The sequence below is a fragment of the Acanthaster planci genome, linkage group LG10 (assembly GCF_054643075.1).
Source record: "Acanthaster planci isolate LZ-2023a linkage group LG10, COTS_SCS, whole genome shotgun sequence".
NCBI lineage: Eukaryota > Metazoa > Echinodermata > Asteroidea > Valvatida > Acanthasteridae > Acanthaster > Acanthaster planci.
Genome location: NC_141786.1, coordinates 9985419 through 10005258, shown reverse-complemented (window position 1 = coordinate 10005258; position 19840 = coordinate 9985419). Strand labels below are relative to the sequence as shown.

Sequence of the window (19840 nt, the reverse complement as noted above, 5' to 3'; positions counted from 1 at the left end):
TTTGCCAGTTCTTGGCGTGCGCGCATGTTTGATCTGATGTCATAAATTCGCCTCCGTGTTTGCTTTCGCCCCCCCCCAAGTTTGAACCAGCCCCTGGACTACAGCAGCTGGTAAGGAAGTTTCGGATACTTTTGTGCACATTATAATGCCACTAAGAGTTACTTTTAACATTAGGGTCTCGGGTGGTTTTTTTTTTATCGTACTGACAGACACCTAGGCTTAAATAGAGAATAAATGTACAACAAGGTTGATTACACAAGTGGGCCATGTGTTAACCTAAAACGCGGGGCGGGAGGATATTTGCCTACAGGCTCTGAACACTGTTCACTGCCAAATCTGTGATAATTGAAATAACACACGTTGGTGTTTAGGGATGGCCACACCGAAATGTGTTACTTCAACACTGCTGGTGCTATATGCACCCACAAGTGTTACGGTGCACTGTATGATATTAAAATTACACCAACAGTGTTTAATTAACACCAAAACTTTTAACACTAGTGAAAAGTGGTGACTTGTTCCTCTGGTAACTCCGATGTATAACACCCCGGTTTTTGCAGTGTTGTTCCGCAGGCCCTATTAGCCCTATAACACTAGCACCAAAATTACTACGCTGGAAGGCGATTGAGCCTTGTATTTTGTGTACACATGCAGAGCTATGTCAAGCCGTGGACTAACTAGCTTAATCAAACTTCAGAAGTGAAACTTGTCGGGGACCTTAGTCACAGATGATGACAGAAAACCCCTCAGATCTAGTTTACTGATTTGTATTTTTTTCAATATACAACAAATGCACACTCTTTCCATTTGCCGTGTGGAGCTCTCCCTTCGACGATAGTTGATGGATGTGAGTATGTGAACTAAACATTTCCTGTTATGAAATAATTTTCGTGTATTGTTCTAAAATAAATAATTAGACGGTTAACGTTAAATAGAAATAAAAAATGCAAGAATGTATTCACGAAACTGAACACCCAGACACATAGGAATGTCCGCGTTAACTTGGATGCACTTAACGTTTTCCAAATTGTATGCCCACTTTTTAGGGACGCACTAGTTTTTTTGATCTTGTGATAACCACACCCCTATTTCCCGGGTCAGAATGTGAAATTATAATATTCAGTTCATAATGTACACAAAGCCTTTACGTAAAGGAAGCATATTTAGGACATGACTGAAAAGAGATTGCCCATGTTTTTGCTCGGGGGATAATATTGTACTAACGTGTTTCACTATTTCCAGAGTAACCCGCCAGGGCGAATTGTGGGCAATGTTTTTTTTGCAATAATTTCCTAAATGCGCCTCCGTAGTATTGACGTCACCAGCGTGACCTGTGGTAACGTCTGAATCCCGGTCGGCCATACAAAAGAGGGTGCGCTGTTCCAATTCACGGAAAATTCTCCGCTTGGCCGAGGCGCTTAAAAAGTAGCCCTACAGATGCTTTCGAAAAGAGGAGTCCGAATGTGGGACGTATAATAGTGGGATGGTGTAATTATGACCCAGAATCCTCTCTGTAGATTCAGGGGCACCCATGTGGGAGAAAAGCAGACAAAAATGTGATTAAATGTTGCCAGAAGAGCCCAAGAAAGGTGAGGGATGTCATTAAAAAAAATGTCTGCCGAGAAGAACTGGGATGTACGTTCACTTTTTGGAGGGGGGAGTGAGTTTGATTTTGGCGGATGATTAAAAAATTATTGGTTAACCTACTAAATTTGAATATTAAATGAAATCTTAAGGACCAAACAACAAATTGTTTTTCTGTTTGAGAGGCCTCAAGGACTCCAGTTGCCTGGGGCTCCAAGCTTTGTTGATTTATGTCCATGAAATCGTTTACAAAGGCATTGCAGCTAATGTTCTGTTTGACATTGGTTGAATTGGTTCAGTGCACCCATGAGGAGTCTGTGACCATGACCTTTTATACTTGACCTTTCAATGTAGCTTTTGTCCATGAAATCGTGTACAAAGGCATTGCAGGTAATGTTCTGCTTGACACTGCTCGATTAAGGAGTGGCGGCAGTAACATGCGTCACCCAGCAGCAAATGCATGCTCACCCTGGTGTTGAGAAGGTAACAGTCTTTTCATACTGGGCAAAAACACAAACGTCTCGAAATCATTGTCCTGACTGTGCCGGACTTGCACCCTGTTTTCACAACACAAGGCAGTGGGGTCTAGAAGAGGACGAGTGTGGTCTCAGACGGAAGTCCCGTAGAGTACCTGCACAAGGTTGGTGCACACGGGTAAACTTTAATATACACAAAACGTTAGCCAGAACCACTGGCAGGGGTGACGCGGGGCACGTAAAATTCCTTCATTAAGCCTGGTTTCCATACCGTCGTTTGTAACGTGCAGACGGAACGCAAGACGTGCAGACGCAGACACGAACGAAAGAGACGGTGCACGACGCCATTCCACCCCAAAATTGAAACAAAGTGGCTCAAGTTGAAACTTGTTTATCAAATATGCAAATTTGTCAGTGCCAATTCCAGCGCCCTTGCGTTTGTTCACTCATCTGTGTCAATAACATCACAAGATGCATACCATTGCAAAGAGGACATGCTGCCCTTTCTGGAGATACATTTCTCTTCCCCACATATAAAGTAGTTTTGCCATTACAGTAATTTTTATCTTGATATACGTTTAAGTAGACATCCTGTATAACTGAATTGCACGGTTCATATCAAACCCCGCGTTAAGTGCTGTTCTATAAACTCCGCGCATTGTGCTGTTTTTACGCTGAAAGCAAAACCCACGGCTGAAAAAAAAAATTACAGTAAATTCAAAGGTAGCGCATTTGCGTGCAATCGCCCCTGTCACACGTTTACTACCTGTCAAGTTTGTCTGAAGAAAAAAAATTGTTATCGCGCTCGTTCTCATTGAACATGGAATAATGTGGAACGTCTGTGTCCCAACGAGGTCGAAGGACGAGTGGACACAGACGCATTACATCATTCTTTGTTCCACGGGCGTCAGTGTGATAACTACTAAGCATTTATTTGCTGTACGCTTACATGCTAAACACGTTTAGAGCTTTGATGATTGGTGATTATTTACGAATTAGAAAGCTATTATTTGTGATTTAATCTGCTTAGAAAGTGACGACAAGCTTGTTTTTGTGTGCTATTTTGCGCGCGTGACATCATCTACCTTTATGCAAATGCCGCCAGTGGGTTTCGTGGTCCCTTGTGCATGTACTGTACCCTAGAAATGCAAAATCGGGAATCATTGAGATCTCATTCGCGCTCGTCAGACACCTATTCTGTAGTAAGCTTAAATATGCAGCGTTCCGTACTACGCAGACAACCCAGCTCTCCAATCATAGGCATGATGACATACCGACTTACCCCATGACATAGCCGATCGTTTGCCTAACAAAGAAACGGGGTAAAGTGACATCGTCACTGGCACTAAAATATCTGGAAAGTCAGTTGAATTGAAATGTCAAGCTTCAGTGTGAAACTGTACCAGTTAAAGTAATAATTATCCGGTTTTCTTATACCTTCTTTTCGTTTTGTTGTTTCTACCTCTAGTTGATTTTTTACTGGATAATGGCGTGTTCATATTCCCTGATACCTTTGCGCACCGTACCAAACCTCATCCCTTCTTGCGTCAAGATCTTGAAGGAAGAGTGGCCGCATTGCAAGGCGCACCTTCTACCGGCGCTCGTCAAACAAGAGCTCGCACTCGCCCCTTGTTCCTACGGCTTGGTCCGACACGTACACGCAGGCGACGCAGGCGACGCACGCGATGAAGGCACCCTGGTTGGCCACGTCCGACTCATTCCAGTCACTAACAGACAGCGGGCAATTTACGGCGAAAGCTTGTGTGTGGATAAGGCAGAAAGGGGGCGGGGTCTTGGTGAATTAATTATTGCAAGAAGGGAGGAGTTACTGAGGAGACTGGGATACCTGGAGTTACATGTGACTACCTATGCCCACCGAAAGGATTACTATCTTCGCCGTTTCTATTCCATGCTAGATAAGCCGGCGCATACGCTTGGAGCAAACATCCTCCAAACAAGTGTTGCAGTGGGAACGCATCCCTGCTTTGTCAGTTGGCATGGCAACGTACTGTATCCCGGCCTTGAGTCAGAATACGAGGGCGGTGCCATAGCAACAGAGAAAGAGGTTGCTGATGGCAGCAGTGGTGTTTGCTTTGTGAAATATCTCCGGGGCACAGAGCACATAAATAGCGAAAAACGGGCTCAGACGTTGTTCCCTTAGTGGATAAAAGGGAAGAGAGGGCAATGGGAGAGGAAGTTTATTTCTCCCGATTTGTAAACTGCCAATTTCTCTCCTCCCTGTTTGTAACTTGGCAGCCATGGTTGCGATTGCTTGAGTTATTACGTACCAAATTGAAACTTGTATTATGCTGTAACAGTGGTACCAAAAGTAAACGGGATTTCACGGGGCTGCCCGAGAGTCCCCTCTCCCATAATAAAAGAGAAAATGTCCCAAAGAATAACTACGTTTGAGAAATACCGAAACAGCAAATCGAAAAATGTCCCGATCCCATGCAGTGGGGATCTAATCCTAGGTCAACACAAGGTGCGCAACTGAAATGCTTTACTTTCAACCGTTAGAAGTTGAACATTTCATAAATGAGCTTTTAGCGGGTTGCTATCCAGAAAATTAGCTAGCGGCGGCAGGGTTACATGAGTGGACGCTAAAGTCTGATTTCCCAATGTCTTTAATTTGGGTTACGTCACGTCATATTTTGTGCACGATGTTGGGGAAAAGTTAACTGTAACAGAGCGCTGGAATTGTTGAAGTGACAACATTAACATTTATGAACCTCGAGCTGGAACAAGAGAGGGCGCAATTTCCCAGCAGCGCAGGCTGCGCAGGCTGCATTGGTTGGAAATGCACTTTGCTGGTTCACAAACGACCATAAAAGACATGCGTCACTTTTGCATCGCTACCAACAAATTAACACTCCCTGCCAAACTGACTCTTTTCCACTGATGAGGGTGCGTCTGCTCGAGGCGGTTAGTTTCCTCGTGAAAAAGATGCGTTGCTTGACAATGGAAGCTCACATAACAATTTTGTGTACTTGTAATATTGAACGTAACAATACATGACCGTGTTTACACCCACTTGGCACACTAGGCTCATGGACAGTATTCCAGGACTGTCTGAGTTTTGTGGCATCATGTGCTCTAAATTTGAAGGTATAGGCTGGATGGGATGGTAACCACAAAGGTCGAAGGACATTCACAAAAGAAAAAGCGTTAATTGTTATTTCATACTTCAGCGAAACGCGAAACTTTTACGAACTTGCAACATGAATATTTGATTTGCTCCAAGTATGAACTGCGCCGGTTCGTAGACTACATTACAGCAGTTTGTGAGGTGGCTTCCTTCGTTTTTGAGGTGGTAGTCTCCCTCGTGTTGCTCAAATCTTATCTGACTACAGTTTTAAAATTGAGGTTTTTGTTGAATGGGAGGACAACGAGGCTTAAAATAAAATGCACAGAGGCAAGGGGACAATAACTAACATGGAATTAAAGGCTTTGGTATGAAGTGTTCGGAATCCCTCAGAACTGGTCTTCTGTTGGCCCAACTCCCCCCAAGTTACTAGCACCAATATTGCAATGCTTGTAAAAAATTAGTTGTCTGAGATAAATTTTGCGTTAATGTGCTGAGCTGCACAGCTGTGGTCTAGTCAGTTAGAGTTGGATTTTCGTTAAAAATGAAATTTCAAAAAGGCTAAAACGTTAAACATCTTGCTCTATGACACAGCGACACTTGAGGCCTCCAAATCTTTGTAGGTTCCCTATTATTTTCTCAGGCTCCAGGAGAGGCGGATCTAGAGGGGGTAGGGGAGGGAGTTGCAACCTCCTGTTCATCCGCGGATTAAATGGAACTAGCAGTGAAATGACGGGAAATGTGTAACCCCCCCAGCCCCCCCCCCAAAAAAAAAATCCCGGACGAGGATCTATCCATCTGTAGTTAAGTTTTCTTTTCATCGGGGAACGGTGCATGGTGCTTTTGGAAACCCCGAGCAGGACATCCCTTCAGTACGCTCTTCGACCCCTGCCCCCCGTTTCCTGAAAGCTAGATCCGCCCCGTCTAGGCACAGCGCCAGTTCGGGCCAAGTTCGGTCACGAAGTACAGTTCAACCAGTAGTCAATTGCTTTTTAACAATGCGCATGCAGTTATTTTCATGTGAATGGTTCCCTCTGTAATGATAAATGAAATCAGCTATTGATAACCAGCGATGTGGCCGTTCCCCTTGGCCTGGTCCCAAATGGTGGACTAGATAGTCTAAACTATCCATTGTTCGGGCAGTGTTAGTCGGACCATAATTAACCAAAGTAGTCGTGGCTAGAACTTGCCCTCAGATTTAATATAGATAAGCAAGCCCTGCTAGAACTACAGTAAATCATTTCAACTCACACAAGGTTGCTGTACTAGGCTGTTTTCACGATAAACGCTTTCAACTTAAGTTTCTTTGCAAATATCACAAGAATAAATGGCATAATTTAACGGCAATCCCATTCATTCGTATTCATTAAAAAACTCAATACTTCAATATTGATCAGTTGTCGAACTTTTTAAAAATATTGAGTACTTCTTTTGTCATAACAATCATGCTACTGTAATTAGCACAGTCTATATGTACACAATTCCAAGGGGGTCCCCGGCTTACAGGCCCCGCTTTTTGGAGTCCTCCTCCAATTACTATCGATTACTTGCTTCATATAAAAGTGTCAGTGGACTCACTGTTTTAACATGTATAAGTGGAAATAAAATGAACTGAATTAAACTGAACTTTGTCACAGTATTGGCCTTAAGGTTTCACTTGTTTATTATTTACTTTTTTAAAAGAGGGCCACACCCTTATTGGTATTATATTCTTTATTTTCTGATAGCTGCGTGGAACATGAACGTTTATTGAATTGTTCCGTTTCTCCTACACTGATAGTCAAGCTCTGTACTCTTGGCAGCCCCCGTAGGCAGGAATACGTGTGACCTCGAAAACGTAATTAGTCACCTTCCTTATAATTAGTAAATTGAGGACCGGAAGCAAGCTCGTATTAAACGCCTGTAATTGGTCCCACTGTTTGAGCTCTGAATACCGAATAATCTGATTGAGCCAATAGACACTGACCGCGCTTACCATTATGTCACACACGCAGCGAATAATTGACTACACCGACTTTGTGGTTAGCCCCCATTAGTCACGGTGTTATAATTTATTTTCTCATCGAGAGTATTCCTGATCAATGGTTTTGGTAATCTAATTACAGGTATATCTTCTTAAGATATAGAGGTTATGTGCGGTAGCCATCTTCACTTTTTTTGAAAATATAAACTCCAAGACGCTACAGGGCTTCTGTTTAATTATCAATTGCAAATGGGGAACCTTCGGCGGCGTATCTACCTTTTGGTGTCGGGGCAAATCCAATGCGGCTTCGGGTTCACTCAACATGATGTTGGGGAGAAAAAATATCAAAAGCCTTACGGTCCCGACATGCTTGCTTTGATTTGCTGGTGTCGTTTTCTTTGGAATTTGGTGCTAATGTTTACTGAATATGTTCTTTCCTACACATCCATTCTTTGGAAACAAAATCCGCAGAAATTTCTGTCCCCCCTTCCCTGCTGGATACGCCCCTGGGAACGTTTCTGCAGGGAACCAAATCCCAAATGCGAGTACATTTGCTAGGCTCACTTTTGTTTCTCACTAATTCTAGTTGATTTTTACTGGATAATGGCGTGTTCGTATTCACTGAGGCCATTGCGTACCGTGCCCAACCTCATCCCTTCTTGCATCAAGATCTTGAAGGAAGAGTGGCCGCATTGTAAGACGCACCTTATACCAGCGCTCGTCAAACAACAGCTCACGCCTGTCCCGTGTCCCTACGGCTTGATCCGGCAACCAGACGACGCACGGGGTACAGGAACCCTGATGGGGCACGTCAGATTTGTTCCCGTCACCAACAGGCTGCAGACAGTTTACGGCGAGAGCTTTTGCATGGAGAGGACTGCGAGGGGGCATGGCATTGGTGGGATAATACTCATGAAAATTGAGGAACTGCTGTTGAAGCTGGGTTACCCAAGAGATTTGCTGCGTGAGTGACCTACGCCCATCTGAAAGAGTTCTTCCTTCGCCGTTCTTAACGCATATCTGATAAGCCGTTTCCTGCGTTGGGAGCCAACCTACTCCACGCCATCTGCCCCGTGGCAGGCAATCCCGGCTTCGCCAGTTGGCAGGGCAACGTTCTGTACCCGGGCTGGGGGTCGGAGTATGAGGGCGGTGTCATAGCAACCGAGGACCAGATGATTCGAGTTGACGCCCACGCTTGGTTCATAAAACATTTGAGTAACTAAGGCGGCCTATCCGCGACACCCCATCGGCGTTCCGACGTCCTTGAGCTCTCAAATGTACCCATTCTTCCGTATCTGTCTTTTTTTCTGAAGTGCTCCACATAACTGTGATATTGCTTTTTAGGGAGTCAACGGTGTTTGCCTTTTAACTGACTAATGGCAAGTTGGAAATTTATCAGAACATCATTTAATATTGATCAAAATGGGCCGGGGTAAGTGCTAGTCTAAGGCACGACACCAAATTAAAGACGTTGTCTGTCACCATGAATAGCTTGAAATCCCATTTCTCAGACTTTATCGCTCTCCAGAAATTAAGTCAGCGAAGACCAAGTGTGCACAAAATCCCCATAGACTTTTCTTCCATAGACATTCTACATGTATGAATTATTCATTACCACCCCTGGCCCAATCCAGTGCTCCCATTGGCTAAGACGCGGCAACGAACGTATATACAACGACTAGCTCCAGTGGTCAGCTTTGATTATTCCCGAGTTTGCACCTTTGAAGTAAAAACCTTCTTGACCGTTCGTGAGTATATCACTGCGTTTACACTTGATCCGGCGAGGAGGATCGGATTCGGCAAGGGGGATCAGATCCGGATCAAAAACGTGCGTAAACGCATGGAGAACTTTCGCCATGGTAAACGCAGCGCAGGATCAGATCCTGACCCAGGATCTGATCCTCCTCTCGGGAAGGATCAGATCCGGTTTAGATCCCGCGTGCGGGATCAAATTGCAAGTGTAAACACAAGGCTGGGTCAGATCCGGATCAGATCCCGGGATTTGACGTAACTACATCCGTTGCAAGTATTGAAGCGAGCGAAAAACAATTTTGTGTCATCGTGAAGACATGTAGTACAGTAAATGTACATGCCACTGTACACGTACCGTACATACGCTGTTGGTCCGGCCGCCGAACAGTTGTTTATTGTAAATATGGAAACGATGTAAATTATTCTTCAAAATAAAACAGTAGTGTGTGGGAAAGTCAGTCCAGTGACTCTCACTGTTTTTGACAACGGCTCCCTACCCTATGAGAGACGTCACAATATACTTGTAGAATAGGAATCACAATGTTTTCTTCTCATTAATTCCTGCATCGTGAACTAAGAGTTTTGGAACACCCCAATTTCTAGCTAAAGCATGTTCAACCACGATTCAACTGTACGACTTAACTGGGGTTTACAGGGGTTTGACACTCGATCCATCCCAAGGTCAGGGTAATTGTCCGTGTTAGACAATCGAACACATCTTATATGCGTGATATAGGCCTACAACGTACCAATATCATTGTCTCTAAAACCATATTGAGTCGTTCAACTCAAGACTATGACCACGGGTCACACAGATTTGTGTGCACGCTGACCCTCCAGGGCGAAATTGTGTAAAACGTGTTGGAAAGAATAAGGCTATTTACATAAGGTCAAATACTAGGCCTATTCCACACTTGGAAGCTGGGTTTGACAGGAACTCTTTTTACCAGGGCCAAAGTACGAAAAAAGACCCATATACCTTATGAGAGTTACAGCGTAACGGTCCCGTGATCATCTCATTTTAGACCACTTCGAAATGGGGCAGATTTCCCTCAGTGTCACTTGTTCTTTCAACCAACTTGCCCTCTTCTCCTTATGTCAGAAGTAACGCCGCAAACTCCAGCAGTATCTGGTAAGTTAAAGGATCAAGGGAATGAATTCTTCTTGGAATTGCTTTTTGTGTATCTCTGGACTCTTCTTCCATGCATGAAGATTGTTTGGCATCTCTTTTGAGTTACGTGAACTGAACGTTAAAGCTTGACCAAGCATTTCTGGACAAGTGAGGGCGCTTTTGCTTTGATTTAAATCCAGGAAGACATGGTTCAGGTTGCATGTTTTGATGTTCAAATTGTGAACCCCAAATTTGCTATCTGGGAACATTTCTGTGAAAAGGATTTTTGCTGGATTATTGCCATAAACTATACTTACACAGCAATAAATTGCCAAAGAAAATAAAATCTGCAATAGCAGTGGTTAGAAAAATCTAGAAATTTTCTCTGCAACATTGAGATTCAGTGCCTTGGATGACATCATAGTTTTGCTCATGAACATGCAAATGTGCATTAGTATAAAAACGAAAAAAAGGGATCAAAATTTGGGTTAAAATTGCCCCCCAAAAATGCAGCTTAATTGAAGCCAAAAGATGCAATTTCAAGGGTTTTTAGTAAAATATTTATTAAAAAAAAATTCTATTTCCTGGTTCCTTTAAAAAATTGATAACTTGCTAGGTAGATATTCCCGTACACTTAAAAGGGACGGTGCAAATATCATTAAAACATTGAAACTGGGCCTTTGTATTTCAATTAACCTTATTTTCAATATTTGCTTTGCTACTTGGAGCCATTTTTGTGCTAATTTGAATTTTCCAATTCATAATCAGAACTGTGATGTCCTCCCAGGCTTTGAACCTGAATGTTGCATTGATTTGAGAAAAAAAAAAGATTTAGTTTTATAGATAATTGTGGTTAATTTCTGGTTCTTAGGCAACCAATTGTTGAAATATGGCAATATTAACCCAATGAAAAATCTTTTCTCAGAATGTTTTGAAAGAGCAAATTTGGGGTTCAAAATTTGAACCTAAAAACGTTGTAGGCTGTAAAATGCGTTTTCCTTGATTTGCACCAGAGCATACAGTGCCCTTTAATAGCGGCGATTTTAATTGTTTTTAAAAAGCTCACTTTTCAATTCACCTTACCCGAGAGGATTTCAAAACATTGTTTTTCACTTCGAAGAAGAGCCAAATGACGGACAAAAAGTGAAGCAAGGCAAGGTCATCCTTTGATGTAGGAACATGCTGAAAGCCTGGGCAAAGTTTTGAGTGATACGACAAAAAAGGATATAGGATCAAAGATAAAAAAGCATTCTTCGAGAGTAAACATTATAACGAGGGAACAAGATTTCTGAAGATTTTATTCTCATCGCTGACGTTCATGTATTTACATCGTGCCTGTATCGGCTTGCTGCTTGCAAAAATGAATCTGCGTGTGCAGCATCTTGCAAATTATAATTTGATTCGCACCTTGATCAGTTGTCTATTTTGCACGATTCCAACGGGTGACGGTAAGAGTTGTATTGTATGGCAGATAAGACAGAGGATACTCTATTTGTGCTGTAGTCTTCTGAAATATGATTTTCCCTTCTCCAGTGCATCCCAAGAGAAGCACATCCTTTCTTATATAACTCTAAGATTTCAATTCAGACAATTTATGCTACTAAAACATCAAAACAATACAGCGCTTGTGTGTTGTTTCAAACTATATGTTTCCGCGGGCAATTTTGTTCATTTTTTCCTTAAAACAATTATATTGTCCATTTTTCATAAGTGAAAGAATCGTCAAACTCCCAGAGAATTGGTATTCTTGTCTTCGGGGGAGGACAGCTTTCCTTTGCTGAGCTGAAGAAACCAGGAGAAAATAAAATTAGTGGCAATTTCCTTTTAACTCTTGTAGTTGATTGCAGTAACCTGGTATGGCGTGTTCGTATTCCCTGAGACCTTTGCGTACCGTACCCAACCTCATCCCTTCTTGCATTAAGATCTTGAAGGAAGAGTGGCCGCATTGCAAGGCGCACCTTCTACCGGCGCTCGTCAAACAAGAGCTTACGCCTGTCCCGTGTTCCTACGGCCTGATCCGGCACCCAGACGACGCACGCGATACAGATAACCTGTTGGGGCATTTGAGATTTATTCCCGTCACCAACAGGCTGCAGGCAGTCTACGGCGAGGGCTTTTGCGTGAAGACCAATGCCAGGGAGCGGGGTATAGGCGGGAAAGCCCTCATAAAAATGGAGGAACTGCTGTTGAAGCTGGGTTACCGAGAGATATGCTGCGGCACCTACGCCCATATGAAGGAATACTTCCTTCGTCGCTCGTACCGCATATGCGATAAGCCGTTTCATACATTGGGAGCCAACCTACTCCACACCGTTCGTCCCGAGGCAGGAAAACCCGTCTTTGTCAGTTGGCAGGGCAACGTTCTGTACCCGGGCTGGGAGTCGGAGTATGAGGGAGGTGTCATAGCAACCGAGGAACAGATGACTCGAACTGACACTTACGCCTGGTTCGTCAAACATCTGAGTGACTGAGTTGCCCCATCTACGCACGTACGTAAGCTGTCAAGGTGTACCCAAGCTACTGTTTTTGTCCCTTTTTGTCTAAGTGCTTCAAAACAACTCAGCGGCATTTGCCTTTCAACGGGGAAACGACAAGTTGGAAATTAATATCAGCGATCGAAGTGGGCCGCGGCAAGTGCCAATAGGATTGGTATACACGTAGTTTGTTTTAAAGGAGACACAATTTAAAAGAGATTAATAAAAGCAGTTTGATTACTAGTCTAGGAAGCAAATATTAGTTTAGGTGTGGAGAAACTAGGTTTTGATGGGCAGATAATCGAGTGAATCTACTGGTCAAAGAACGTGTGTTAACATGAGTTTTATAAAGTTGCCTAATTGAACTGGTTCGAAATTATAATTCATGCTGGGTACGTTCGGTCAAAAATATAATTTTCCATAGAAAGAAAAAATACGAAAACAACCTTACTGGAGTAATAAACCCAAAGACAAGACATCTATTCGGGGAATACAATTCATTACAGCTGGCGCGCCTCAGGAGAAGGATTTGCTCAACCTAAGCACTGACTTTTGCTTTGTATGGTGGATGATAATGGATTTAATTCCATTGCGGTGCACAGTATGGGAAATCATAATATTCAGAAGGTGTTCCTAGGATGTAACTATAAATATATTTTCTTCTAATATTTGATAAAAAAGATAATTCTTTGAGTAATGTACACTGTGAATACTTTTATTTTTAAACTTTTGTATGTTTATATGTTTCCTACTTAGAGCTTTTTAGTATTGGAATTTGAAGGAGATGATATGATAAAACAGAAATTATTTGTGAGAATAATGTGGTTTTGAACTTTGGAAGCAATATGATATTGGCAGTATCCGCCTTGAACAGAAGCGCCCCCTCCATTCGTTGAAAAGAGCCATGTTGGTCGTGAGTGTTCATTTTGTTTGTAGCCACACGCCCGTAACGCGTGCATTTTATAGTCGTTTGTGAACCAGCGAAGTGCAATTCCGACCAAAGGAGCTGCCGCTGCTAGGAAACTTGCGCCCTCTGTTGGTCCAGCTCGGGGCTCATTCTATTAACGAGACTTTGTAACATGATCCTGCCAATGCCAGCTGGTTAATGCAACGTATCGCACATGGAGTAGACAATTAAAAGAATCAATACGGTGTCATGTGAGATTTTGATTCCCAGGAAATCGGAGGATTTTTGGATGTTATCCCTCAAATGCGACTTTGTCGTACATTTGTTAACTGAGGCGTACATGCACAGTGCAGCCAATGATTGCCGGTTGCATCACAGTTTCCATTACGGTCTGCCTTCTGCTTGTCCTGCTGTTTTGACCAGACTGTTTTTTCACCCGATGAATGACTGTCAAAAGCCGAACCCCGGTTGACAAAACGGTGGGATTGTCATCCGCGAGCGATGCACTCCAGAGGCTCCATGAGGAATTTAATGTCCCGTCTCTCTTCCTCTATTGCTGGGGAGATTGAGGAGTGCGCGAGTTAATTATTAAAGATACCAATATCCTGCGATATTGAAGGGAGCAAATGGAGACATGAAAAAAAATACGGGTTCACGGGTTGCATCATTCGGCTCAATATTTGCAAGTTGACAATACTGAACAGCACAACGCTGCCGAGATGAACATAAAGGGTGAAGCGATATATCTAGCTTGTGTTTGGAAGTGTCTAGTTTTATTTCCAGTGCCTTGTTCTCTATTCGATCTTACACTCTTTATATGGACGCAACTATAATTATGGTTCCAAAGGAGCTGAACAAATACGGTCTTGTTCTAAAAGCGGGGGAAGTAATTAAGCAAACGCTGAGTGAGCTTTTTGTTTTGTTTTGATTTGTTCTGCTTATAGTTTTTGAGGTACAAAAGGTACACCACGCCTTGTCCTCTCATGTTTTGTTGACCGACCCCTTGTTAGAGACCTAGTCTTTCTGAAAGGGAATATGGGCGTGTCACCAAAGTGCGCCTCCAAGAGTTTGCAACGTGTGAGCCGATCACAATGCACAAAGTCTGTCAACCCAATGCGGGTTTGGAAAGGGTCAACAGATTTCGCGCGTTGTGATTGGCCAACGCATCGCAACTCTTGGAGGCGCACTATTGTGAATCGCCCGGCCGTACTATAACGTAAGAAGTTAACAAATTCACTCTGAAGTTAAGGGACCCGTTGAGCGCCTCTTTACCTAGGACATCAATACCCTGCTCCCTTGCGCTATTTGCTAAATACAAAGTCATGGGGTTTTCTTTGCATGGCAGTTACAACAGCAACAAGGAAACAAACAACGACAAGAACAACAAAAACCACAGCAGCTGCAACAAACCACAGTAGATTAAAGTGCGCTATAATAGTCGCTTCTCCAGGAGTAAATCAATGGCCGTTTTCCGATACTCAACTTGGGCTCCGTCTCAGGCTTCAACTGTTTTTTTTTCTTCCTGACTTTAAAGTTGTAAGCGCAATAGTAAGTCTGATAGTGCTACAAAAGATCAAGTAAGATGTAAAAAAAGCCAAACATTACATTATTTCAATATAAGTTAAACGCTTCGGCCCACAATCGGGCATTGATTTCCTATACGAAGCCTGAGACGGAGACGAAGTTGACTATTGGAAAGTGGCCAATGTCTTCTGTCGGACGGCTTCGCCCGCCAGGACTACAACATGAAATATTAGCAGTTGCTTCTGGAGGCTCATCCTCGAGTGACCTTTACCATTGTCAAACAAGCCGGGTTCTTTTAGAGGTCGTTGTCAACATCTCCTCTCCACACGTTGCTCGGGGATTTAATGGGTTTTCAGGCCAATGTCGCTTTTGCGCTGGCTGAATCGTGGAAGATAGCATTTGTTCCTCTACACTATACACGTCTGCTTTCGGCTTTCCCATGACAGAGTCGTGGGTGGTGTTGCAGACCCGAATGTATGCATTGTGTGTGTTGTATGGTAATATTGCTGTCAAAATGAAAGGGCTCTGCTGTAGGAAGGCGCGCTAACGTTTTTTGGTTATCACATGTAGAGAAACTCATGGCGAGAATGTGGAAGAGGACGCACGCGGGTGGACGCTGGCCCACTGCCTTTTTACAAAATAGCGCGAAGAGTCCATTAACACAAGGCCCAGTCTGTCACACGCAGTGTAGTTTGAACAAGAGATGGAAGACGGGATATCCTTGACAACAGCTTTTGACTTCTCTCTTCCTTCCAACCCAAAGTTTCAATATCTTCCCAGATTACACTATTCCCCACCCACCCCCCAAAAGAGAAGAAAAAAATGGGGGGAAAAAGCAAGAGAAATGAAAAAAAAATGAAAAAATAGCCACCCACCCGCTGTCGATTTATTGTTTGTTTGTTTGTATATTTTGCTTTCTTTCAGCTGATAAGTGCTTTGCCCTCCCCCACGGGAAAATCTCCCTTGGAAAAAAGTGGTTTGCCCCCCCTGGAAAAATCTGGGTAACGCCCATACTAACCGACATGATAGTCACATACAGAGTGTTTCTATATGCTTTCCACATGCTGTCCCGCTATGTCTCTTCAATAACGATTTCGTGCAAGCATAATTGTGCTCTCAAAAATAAATTGATGCAAAAAAAAGAAAGCTGCGCAAACATTGCAACTTTCGAACTGCACTTTTCTTATTACTTTAGACTTTTCTTATTTACTTTATTACTCCCCAATGATACTGGATAGTTGATATCCGGGACTGTCAGTGTAATGACCAACATTATTAATCACCAGCAGTTAATTTGGTGCATTCGGTATAATTAGAGAAACTGAATGTTATAAAAACACCCAGGCGTGGTATGAAATCCTTGTAGCTGGGTGCTTATCGTTATCCGGTATTTAAGTCAGGGTTATATACCTGGATGATTGGAGAATGTATAACTCCGCTTTAATTGCAGCTAAATATTGTTTAGATAGCTCTCTAAAGTTTGGGCCTAACACCGGTAAATCGCAGACTGCTAAGGACATTACGCTGCATCGTAATCAAGTGGTGTTAATAATTGTAGCGAAAGATTGCCATGAATTAATCAAAGGCTACACAGGCCATAGCTGTTGTTAAGATGGTTACACCTGTATCTAGGATACTGCAAATGGGAAGTTATGGGCCCTACATCCCCCGGACTACTGGCGTCATGCTGGTTTCAGAATGTAAACTGATCTCACACTGCAACGTTTTCGTGGATGGGACATGTTTGTTGACATTGTAAATCGAGATGGATAAAGTCAGCTATATGACCGAAAAATTCGAAAACGTTTATGCATGAGCAACACGACGCACTTTGGTAAATTACATCTTTGTAATCTACTGGGCGTAATTTGTAATCTACGTTTGGATTAAAATATTATGCCACCTGTAATGTCAACATGAAATAGGTATTTTTGCAAAGTAAGGCTTTTTCCCTGTTCAGAGTGTTCAATGAATTAAGTGGATTCGGGGAACACGATGTAAAATAGCCATCTCGTGATTAAGGCCCATAGGTATAACGTAGGGGCAAATAGATATAAATATGCTCCGAGAAGGTAACACACCTTGCAATGTCAGAACGCCTCATGGAAGATGGATGGTGCACCTGCCTACTTGTGCTTGGCCCAGCTTTTTATTACAGCCTGTGGCTTCAGGGCTAGGGTGATATATAATGGGCCGAGCAAGGCTCGGGAAAAGAAGTCTCGGACCTAGATATTCCTCTCCTTTGACAGCTCTGTATTGTTCCTTGTGGTTTAGTACAATTTATCAGAAAATTTCAATCTTGTAGAAGTCCAGAAAATTTTTTCTTGTTTTAGATTATCGAATCTATATTCCACCATTTGTCTTCTTAATCAACAGTCTCATACAAATCATTGAAATAAAAAAGCCATCATAAGATTGGAACTTTAAAAGTATCTTTTAAATGATCGATTTAAGGTCATCGTTGTGCTGGCTGGTCGCATTTTGCGATAAAATATCCAAACATCGAAAAGAATAGAAATGAGAAAGGAAACGAGACAAGAAATGCATGGATGCAAACACCAGAGTGAAATAAAAAATCAGCAATTTAGGCAACGGAGTAAGCCTCCAAACCTTCAGTCGAATGTCAAAGAGGGTAGGTAGTTTCTGGAGAGAAATGTACTGCCACGCGGAGTCGGCCTTCGTCTAGCATAATGACATTACACATATTTTCTTCGATCGCAGGACGGCAAAACAGTTAATATATATATCATCTTCCATGTCACAGGCAATGACAATGACGGAAGAGCACACCCCCTAGTTCGTCTACAGATTAATTCTAAATTCTTTCCTATTCAAACAGTTTCTCATTACAGTTTATAAATATTCAAACAATACTTTGAAAATTGTTTTTGCGAGGCTCGAGTTCACTGTCACTCCACTGGTAACCGCGCGCAGCTAAGGGAACATTCGTCTAACACTTTTTCATTCTCAGAATTAAACCAGTTGCATTCGATCAAGATAATTTGGCCAAATACCCAGGTCTGTTTTTCTCAGCAAAACGATACCAAGGGCCACATTCACAAAGAACGCGCCAAATGTAACCGTTAATTCGTGTTTTAAAAGCAAATAAAAATATTAGCACTTGGAAGTGAGCTTTTTCCAATATTATCCATGTTTCATTGACTTATTTATTTTTAAAGCATGACCACTGCTATTGCCAGTCCTGTGGTGGCAATTTTTCGGACATCTTTCAACAAAATCCAAGCTCTTTGTATCATTTGTTCCTTTTCAATGGGCGTAAGCTCACGACGGGGTCGTCAACTGCATTCATTTTGCTCCAGCTTGTTTACTTGAGGAATTTTTGTCATTATGAAAGCAGCCGCAAAAACGGCCCTATAGGCCTAATTAAAATATCGTGCCATTCGCCGCGGACTGAAGCCAGGTGTTTTTGGTGTGCGATTACCATCAATAACAGGTAGTGGGAAAAAAATTGAAGCCCGTTTTTCCCTTTTTTATGATTAGCTGGTTGTAGGCAAAAGAGAAAGAAAGAAAGAAAAAAGAAACCGGCGGGTGATTTATTTCGAATTCACAACCAGACAATAAAAGCAAAGAACAACGAACGCGGCAGAGTTGCTTCTGATACCACAGCGACTAACCGATTGAACAGCGGCGGTTGGGACAGCTTAACAGCTGCTGCGCAAAGGGAGGTGTTATGCGAAACCGTCGTCGAGTCGACATAAATTTTCATGACAACTTCTTCCTTTTGCTTACCGCTGGAATCGGTACAGATAAAACAATTAACAGACGTCCAAATAAACTTGAACTGTTACAGTGCACACGTTTTTGTTCTCCTTTTTCTTTACCATGTATTGGTATTGCAAATTGTGTGTGTTATGTGCCATGCGTAACAGTGACCGCGTGTAGCAGTGTCTATAAGGTATGCAATCCAAAATGGCTGCTGCTCTTAGAAATAGGCCAGTCCTTCTTAGTCAGCAGAGGGCGCTCTACAGGTTGCACAGAGACTGTAGTTTTACCGAGCCCTATTTGAGACCAGAAAACCGGACACAAAGATCAGTTACAAGACCAACCACTTAACAGGGTCAACAAGACAGGCTTTCGTTGAATTTCATTTCAATAGCTGGTGCCTTGAAGTTCAGTTCAAAATGGCGGTTTTCTGAAGATAGTCGTGAGGGTTTCGTGTAATAAACCATATTTACTGAAACAATATTTGGAGATTAGTAACCTTTCTTCAATCCCAAAAAAATTAATAAAACAGGCTAATTAACAGATATAAGCAAAAACCTGTCTTAAGCCAACATTTAACCCACGCTTATTTTTACTCCCCAAATACGAATGGCGTCGTTCCAGTTATCTCCTAAAAATAACAAATACTGAGTCTGCAATTATTTTGTTTCTGATTCTGGTAGGGAACCGGCCTCGAGATTGTCGCGCAATCGACGGCCACTGTAACCTGTGCACTGGACGGTTTCACCGCTGTCGTGGGGTCATGCTACTTGGACGGGGATCCCGACAGGTCGAGCTGGGAGGAAGCCGAGAAATACTGCCTCCGCAAGGGTGCCCATCTACCGTATGTAAACAGCAGCGAGGAGTCCAGGTACTTAGTGGACATGGCTTCGTCGACGAGCAATCCCATATGGCTGGGGCTACGTGTTACTGAGGTAGGGAAAGTCTGGCAGTTGAAACGATAAAATTCGTAAATAGCATTTTATAGCTCAGTATCATTCTGTATAGCAATTTACCCTCAAATGGGTGGGATTGTTCCAGCCTACTGACCCTGTATAGCAAGGCCTTTTTAAATCGCACCCACCCTCTGGACTAAATTGTTGCCTACTGCCAACACTACGCCTGCGCGTTTATAACCCTTTAAGGGTGTTTGCGCAGTATGGAGCAGAAGCAAATTGTTCATTATACCGAAACAAAGCATTATGAAAATGGAACTCCACAGAATCGTAAATATAGAAGAT

At 42.7% G+C, this 19840-nt stretch overlaps 2 protein-coding genes across 4 annotated transcripts in view; both read left to right on the top strand.

Moving 5' to 3' along the window:
* Positions 1 to 19840, top strand: part of LOC110983893 (adhesion G protein-coupled receptor L4-like) — a 40108-nt gene that overhangs the window by 2304 nt on the left and 17964 nt on the right. Inside the window, exons 1-2 of one of the 2 annotated variants that reach the window (XM_087142777.1) lie at positions 9854 to 9992; positions 19283 to 19534. In XM_087142777.1, coding sequence (XP_086998903.1) covers positions 19484 to 19534 — 51 coding nt within the window. In that variant the 5' untranslated portion in view covers positions 9854 to 9992; positions 19283 to 19483. Of the gene's footprint in view, positions 1 to 9853; positions 9993 to 19282; positions 19535 to 19840 lie in introns of those variants that run through there. The other variant, XM_087142776.1, reaches the window with a different exon arrangement.
* Positions 1975 to 7151, top strand: LOC110983875 (N-alpha-acetyltransferase 80-like). Of its 2 annotated transcripts, none has more exons than XM_022243505.2 (2): positions 1975 to 2067; positions 3529 to 7151. In XM_022243505.2, the coding sequence occupies exons 1-2, from the start codon at positions 2041 to 2043 to the stop codon at positions 4219 to 4221; spliced, it is 720 nt and encodes a 239-aa protein (XP_022099197.2). In that variant the 5' UTR covers positions 1975 to 2040; the 3' UTR covers positions 4222 to 7151. The 2 variants fall into 2 exon arrangements, with proteins under 2 accessions (XP_022099197.2, XP_086998973.1); XM_087142847.1 differs by having other exon boundaries at positions 1980 to 2224; positions 3529 to 7149.